Raw genomic sequence first — 7,106 nt, 5'->3', positions numbered from 1 at the left:
AAAAATAAGAAAACCGATATTAGTGTATTGAGAAAATCGACATGGGGACGCAAGCTCTGCGTTATTGTGCGTGAACACATACTCACCTGAGCACAGCAGAACAACGGCAAGGACGACGCACAACTTCTTCATGGTTTATCGCTGCTCGTGGCTATGAGCTATCCTCTAACGACGAAGCCAGTGCGAGTTCTATTTATTACGCGTGCATACCGCACACACTTTGCAGTCACGTACGTGATTTCATTAAGCGTCCAGAAGCGCTTCGGGGTATTTGATTAAATTATAAGTAGCAAAGAATGCCTGCGGAATCTTCCTTGTGTTGTTATGATGACCATCACTGGCCTTGAAGATTATGCGGTAGATGCGAAACAAGCGATTGTTTGTGGATGCATTCCAAGTGGGGAAGGCATCTTATGGCGAATTCCATTGGGAGAGCAGGTGCACTCAAAAGCACGCTCAAAGTGCTCTCTTCCGAGGCGGCGTGTTTCAGTGGTCGAACAGGAGTAGGAGCACTGTCATCCATTGGTAGAGCGAGAGCGCTTTTGCTGCGCCGAGAGCAGCCAGGAGCAGTTCTGTCTGCTCCCTCTTAAAAAGCGGAGTGAGTGGAAAACGCAGGAAACCACGTGTTTGGAACGTCATGTCCGGACATACCCTCTCAGCAATCCTCCTCACTTGTTTACATTTTGCGGCGTCGTGTCGGGCGGTTATGGCGGCAGCGAAGCGTGCGTGGTGCTCGGGCTCGAACGATTTTAACGTCGTAGCGGCAGATTCTGGCAGTGAACGTCCACCTTGCCTGCCTTCAGATTCACGGATGGCGGAGGCAGCAAAACGTCGTCGTCTTGCCGAAGTATTTGACGAGCTAGACGATGTCAGCAGCGATAGCTGCTGGAGCTCTACGTCCGAGTCGAGTTCAAGCAGCAGCGACGATGACGACGAAGTGTATGCAGCAGCGTTTCAGCAGCTCTTTTCTCTGCCAGAGCGAAGGCCGAAAGTGGAAGCATATGTTACAAAGACGGTGGCTAGCTACTCCGACGAGGAGGTGAGTCATTCGGCTTCTGTTTTAATTAGGTTGCTTAAAGGCCTGTTTTCTTCCAGTTCAAAAGAAATTTCCGCGTCACGCGGCCGGTCGTGGACTTCTTGGCAGCAGAATTCGCCAAGTCACCGCACTGCCCTCAGAACAGTGATCATGGTGGCCTGCCTGCCAAGTCGGCTGAAGAACACATTCTCTCCTTTCTTTGGTGAGTGTCCGTACGTTTAGGAATGCCGCTGTCATCAGGTCACTGCATAATCCGTTTTATAGTGGGTTAGAGGCATATGAAATATTGCAAATAAATGTACCTAATTCGCAGCATGTCATTGGACCACCTTGCTTTAAACTTGTTAAATGCTACTAGCGAGTGTCGAACGTAATAGAGTTATAGTATTTTGTGAAATGCTTTCGTAGTTTGTACACCTACACACTGAGCTTCACAAAATTCTCGTTACTAGAATCAGTGGCAAAGCATAATTCATGATGCATCATTACAAACAACCATGAAAACTTTTGCTCACGAAGCATTTCAAATCGGCTGTGTCAGCAGGTTCACAGTGAGCTTCATCTCCACACTTATAAATGTAATGCGCGAATTAAAATTAGAATTTGTTATTTAGATAGTGCTTCTACTAATCAAATATTTTGAGTTTCTAAGGTGTCACCCAAAAAGGTGGAATCGTGTTTTCTGACTTCAGTTGTCTTGCTAATTTGCTTCATTGACAGCGACAGCATTGTTAACACCATTATTCAGTCATTGACAGCAACAGCAAGCTTAATTCCATTATTTAATTAGAGTATCCTCTCCTTTTCAGGTATGCAGCCAACAAAGCATGCATTAGAGATGTCGCTGGCCGCTTTGAAGTCGCAGAAAGCACTCACCACAGAATGATGGGCCGAGTAACTGCATTCCTGCTCGACATAGCACCGAATGTAATCAAGTTCCCCAGTGACCTGCAGAAGCTTGCTGTGGATTTTGAGAAGGTAACTATGCTTTTGTAAACATGCTATTTAAGGTATAAACTACAGTTTTTTTCACACCAATGTCATACAGCTCTACACAACTCAAGGGACCAGACTAAGAGGAATTACACCTACTCAAACCACAATAAGGACTGAAAGCAACTGATATGCAGGATCAGAACTGCAAATGAACAGAAAATGTAAAAATGCAAGAGATATGAAAGAGCACCACACAGTCAAGCCTCCTTCATGTGTATTACAAATGCTGTCAGCAATCGGACATTTTTCTTGAGTAGTTTTGACCATGTGATGCTGTTTCATATCTCTTCTATTTTCCCATCTTCTGCTTAGTGATGTACATCTAGTACTTGTCCTGCATGTACAGTGAATAAACCTAGAGTTCAGTTACTTGTGCACTCTGTATGTACTCTGTATGTGTCATTAATTCCCCTTCGTGCGGTCCCATGTGTTCTTTACCGCTCTACTATTACAATTATGAATTAGTTAGTGCCAGAATGCACCTTTTAAATAAGTTATTACAATTATTTTTCCCAGATGCTTCACAATTAAATAGCCAGTTAATTTCAATCATGTGTACCGGTAGTGTATTGCACTCGCCGTTATGAGCTTCAAGTCTCCAGTTTGTTTTAAACTTTTCCGCATGTTATTGGCACCTTTCATTACCCTTAGTGCCATGCTTATTTGACTATGTGTGTGCACATTTTTTTCTCTTGCAGCTGTCGGGATTCCCAGACACAATTGGGTGTGTTGACGGAAGCTACATGCCTATCAGGTGCCCAGCCAGGAAAGTGCGATCTGTTTATATAAACCGGCACCATTACCTATCCTTGACACTTCAAGGTGTTTGTGACAACAAGAAGAGGTTTCTTGATGCCAGCACTGGCTACCCAAGCAAAATTCATGACGCACGCATTTTCCGTCGGTCCAGGATTTCAAGTGTTTTGCCACAACTGTGCTCTAGCAAGTACCATATAGTGGGGGATGCTGCATATCCTTTCCGGGAGTACCTGATGACACCAATTCGAGACTATGGGAATCTTGACAGCATCAAAAAAACCTTCAATGCAAGACTCTCCGGGACAAGGGTGCTTATTGAAAATACTTTTGGCGATTTAAAAAATCGTTTCAGACAACTGCACAGGTTGGATATGTGGACAGTGGATAACATGTCCAAGTTTATCATTTCATGCTGTGTGCTTCACAACCTCTGCATTGATTGTGGAGATTTGCCAGAGAACCTGTCACGAGACCTGTCACTTACCTCACAAACAACAAATGTAGACTCAAGCTCTTCTGCAGTTCAAGTAAGCAGCAGTAGTGTAGCCCAACAGGATAGCCTATTACGTGGCTTGGCTAGCATCAAGAGAGATCACTTGATGATAAAAATGGGGTTGCAGAACCAGCAGCCATGAAACAAGGAATTCCTTTACGTGTTATGCAGTTGTGAGCAAATATATGCTTACCAAAGGCCCACCTGAAAAGCTGAACTCGTTAAAACACCTTCAAGGTTGGGAAAAATTGTCCTTACCACACACCTGTTGGCCCATTTGCATTTTCTCAAGGTAGTGTATTGTGCCAAACTAGAAAATAAAAGACATTGAAACTAAGTAATCGCTTTGGGTAGTACGTTTATTTATTTAAAACTACCACTTTATTTTGGAAGTCCAAAGGCCTGACGGAGAATCTCCATTTTTTCTTCATGCATTTTGCGCCGCTCTTCACGAAGCACCTGTCGCTCGGCCTGCCTTTCAGCTCTTCGATTTTCTTTTTCTTGACGTCTGGCCGCCTTTTGAGCCTCCTTTTCTTCTTGCAGTGCCCTCATTTCAGTAAAAAACAACTGCATGTGTGCCAGGCGTGCAGTTCCTACCCGTGGCTTCGTGTCGGGATTTGAGGACTGCGTCTTATTTTCCTCAGTGGTGTTGGCAGGTGACAACACGGCCGGAGATTCGGGCGAGGCTTTGAATGTAGCCCCTGAGGCGTCTCGCTCTACCTCCGGTTCAATGCTGTCATCAATGCTTTCAATTTTTTTCACCTCGTCGTCAAAAGGCACAGGGGTGGGTGAAGCACCAGACCTTTTGTTATGGTCGGAAGACGCCTTCCGACGCCTAATTACTGTTTTGTACCTATTTTCACACTGTTCTGGGGTTTTGGCTATGCCAAGCACAGCCTCGATGTCCATCGATATTTGTTTAAAGGCTTGCTTCCTGTTTTTGAATTTTTTAAATGGGCCAATCTGAGGGAAATATTTGAGGTAGTACTCTAGGAGCAGCCTTGTTTGCCCCTCTGTCCATTCAGCAGCTAGAATAAGAAAGAACCAACACATAAATGGTTTATTGGGAAACTGTCGGTCATTGTGCAGGCATTACTTATAATTGAATAATTTAACACACAGCACGGTCACTTGAGCTTAATTATCAATCAGCAAGCATTAATCAACAAAACAAGCATTTGCGCAGACTAGCAAACATACATAAGTGATAAGTTCTGGTATTGTGCATGTAAATGCAATATGCAAATTGTGCCAGTCTTCCAGTAATTGTAGTGGTCTGCTTTCCATGCTCTCTTTTTTTTTTTGTCATTTAAGGATCACTCCTACAAGTACACTTTTACACGCTCTGATGCATGCTTGTTAGATTTACCCAAGAACACTTGCTGAGGCAATTGTAGACACTCAGTGTTAATATACTTGCCTCCACCTCCTCTCCTGGAGCCTGATGGCTTGCTTTGAGCACCAGTCTCCCCGTCAGCTGATCTTGATGCAGTGGGAGCTGGCAGGTGCAGAGTATCTGTGCCATCTAAAAAATATAAATGAGCAGTAAATGTAGTGCCTCGCAATAATGTTAATACTAATACTTACCACCTCCTGTTTCAACGCATGGCAATCTGAGCTCCATGCGCATTTCTTCGCTCCCTCGCCTTGGCACATCGCCAGCCATATTTGTACGCAGAACTGCATCTGTTTTCACACAATGATGGAAATGTAATCAAATCAGTTATATAATGAAAATGGTTTCTCAAGTAGTCAGCTACATTATGCAAACTCGGATGCCTTACACTCGAAGGTAAGCGGATTAGAGCAAGCAAAAAACAAATTCTAAAAAAGTCAATTCATCATGTTACAGGGCTGCATGAAACACTGCACAAATCACTGATAATTAAAAAAAAATATCGCTTATCATACGTAGCATCTCGACCCTGCGATAAGAAATCGTGCTTCCGAGGAGATGTATGGCTTCACCGTATCACGTGGGATGCTGATCTGCCGTCTGGAGACATTAGCCACTTAAAAATCAGAAATAAAAATAAATTGTTACTGCGTGCAATACTTAGCTGCACCCACGTGACACTTGCTACACGCCACTTCGCAGTTACTTTTCTTAAAACGCTGCGAATCATTCTGTTGCTGATGGAGGGGTCTGCAATGTAAGTTTGTTTTGAATTAAGGATTAATTACTCATGCAAGGAAACTTGGCAACAGGATAGTGTACTGCAGTACTTCTAGAATTGTTTACGTTTTGTTAACTGCTGATGACAGCAGCAGCTGGTAACTGCATGAACAGTCTGATAAAGCTGTCATATCCACGGTGTTTTTCTGATATGATAAAGAATAGTGGGCTTAGGTCCACGCGCGCAAGAATGCATTGCATGCTGCATGCGCGACAAGTGCGCTGAAACAAATAAAAAGCAATCAAATTCACTTTACCTTCCGTACTAGATGGTGCCTGGTGTTGAATTAAAGACAGTAGGATGCGCTGAGCTTCCGAGTCCATCATGTAGTAGTATACGAAGCAGCAGCTTTGCAGGATAGCGCGCAAGCGAGTGCGCTGTACCAACCACTGCCACACGTGCTTTCCTTGCCCGTCCGGATCAGACCGCACGTGTTTTGCAGCAGAGGACGCTGGGATGCACAACCTTTCTCCTCACTCGCCTTTTTATTCCCTCACACCTGCTCTGCGGAGGTGTGCCGCATTCCAGTGGCAGGTCGAGTGACGCGGCTCTCAGTGCTCTGCCCCCTACTCCTCTCTGCTCGGCACCCTTACTCCTGTTCTCTCAATGGAATTCGCCATTAAACACGACGATTGCCTCGCCAGAAGCTCTAACAAAGCTGTCAGCGGACCGGTTTTGTGCAGAACCGAAAAAAACAGAGGCTATACGTGCAGCGAATGGGTCACTCGTCGGGTAAACAGTGGTATTTGTTGGATAGGGGGACGTAGAAGCGAATCCGATTGCCGCTGCACTTTTCGAGTGCAGCCGTGGGAACATCCAGGTGATCTCGGCCCTCGTCCCTCGGAGGCTAGTCGACTCTCACCTATTTTTCATTTTCTTTCGAGCTTCCACCCTTTTACCGGGAAGGTTTTTGGTAGGATGCCGCGCCAAGTTCCTTGACCGTGAATGAAATGTTGGTGTCATGTGCAGGTTCTTGGTGTCATGTGCGGAGTCGTGATGCCATGCGTTCGTGACCATATTTGGGTATCGTCTTCTTCTGTTCCCTCTCCATGTATGTTTGGGGTGTCTTTCCCCTCCTCCGCGGGTGGAGCACTGAGGCCACTGGCCACCGTATTGGTTGAAGAAGCGGAAAATGCGTCCAGGGTGGGCAGCTTGGGACTGTAAAAGCTGAAAAATTCTTGTATTTTTTTATCTAAGATCATTCGCCTCAATAATCAATTTTGGTCACTTAATCACTAGCTCACTTCTTGTCGACTTCTCGACTTCTCACCTTCTTATGTAAATAAACCGGTCGTTATCGTTCGGGCGCCTCTCATCCCTGCGAAGTTGGACGACGGGTCCTATAAAGGGGGCCAGCTACTAATGTCGACACGAGCCGAACCCGGGCTCCCAATTACCGGTGTGAGCGCGGAGACGATGAAACCACCAGGCTCAAAAACTGGCTGCAGCGGTGGGAGGACCCTGACTCCCGACAGCCAACACTGTTTAGCTCTGCAGCAGATATATGACAGCCTGCCGAGCCATTGCGTCATGTGAGCATAAGTAGGCATGAAAATACCGCGTCATGTGAGCATAGGTCGGGAAGAAAGATAAGACTCACTCATGCTCACTCCAAAAATGTGTTTTAGGCTCAGGGTTCACTCGG

At 45.4% G+C, this 7,106-nt stretch overlaps 2 protein-coding genes across 2 annotated transcripts; one reads left to right on the top strand and one right to left on the bottom strand.

Annotated features, from left to right (window-relative positions):
• The first annotated feature begins 489 nt into the window (after positions 1-489).
• LOC119170696 (putative nuclease HARBI1) lies at positions 490-3,621 on the top strand. The gene is made up of 4 exons (XM_037421935.2): positions 490-1,039; positions 1,096-1,238; positions 1,846-2,014; positions 2,731-3,621. The coding sequence occupies exons 1-4, from the start codon at positions 638-640 to the stop codon at positions 3,424-3,426; spliced, it is 1,410 nt and encodes a 469-aa protein (XP_037277832.2). The 5' UTR covers positions 490-637; the 3' UTR covers positions 3,427-3,621.
• A 4-nt stretch (positions 3,622-3,625) lies between these two features.
• LOC119169721 (uncharacterized) lies at positions 3,626-6,083 on the bottom strand. The gene is made up of 4 exons (XM_037420747.2): positions 5,718-6,083; positions 4,872-4,970; positions 4,705-4,809; positions 3,626-4,312 (listed from the first exon to the last, which is right to left on the bottom strand). Exons 1-4 carry the CDS (start codon positions 5,785-5,787, stop codon positions 3,666-3,668), a joined length of 921 nt encoding a protein of 306 aa, XP_037276644.2. The 5' UTR covers positions 5,788-6,083; the 3' UTR covers positions 3,626-3,665.
• Between the last annotated feature and the right edge of the window lie 1,023 nt (positions 6,084-7,106).

Source organism: Rhipicephalus microplus, chromosome 5, assembly GCF_043290135.1.
Source record: "Rhipicephalus microplus isolate Deutch F79 chromosome 5, USDA_Rmic, whole genome shotgun sequence".
In the NCBI taxonomy this organism is placed as follows: domain Eukaryota; kingdom Metazoa; phylum Arthropoda; class Arachnida; order Ixodida; family Ixodidae; genus Rhipicephalus; species Rhipicephalus microplus.
Note: the sequence above shows the minus strand (reverse complement) of the source record. Positions and strands in the feature narration are given on the sequence as shown.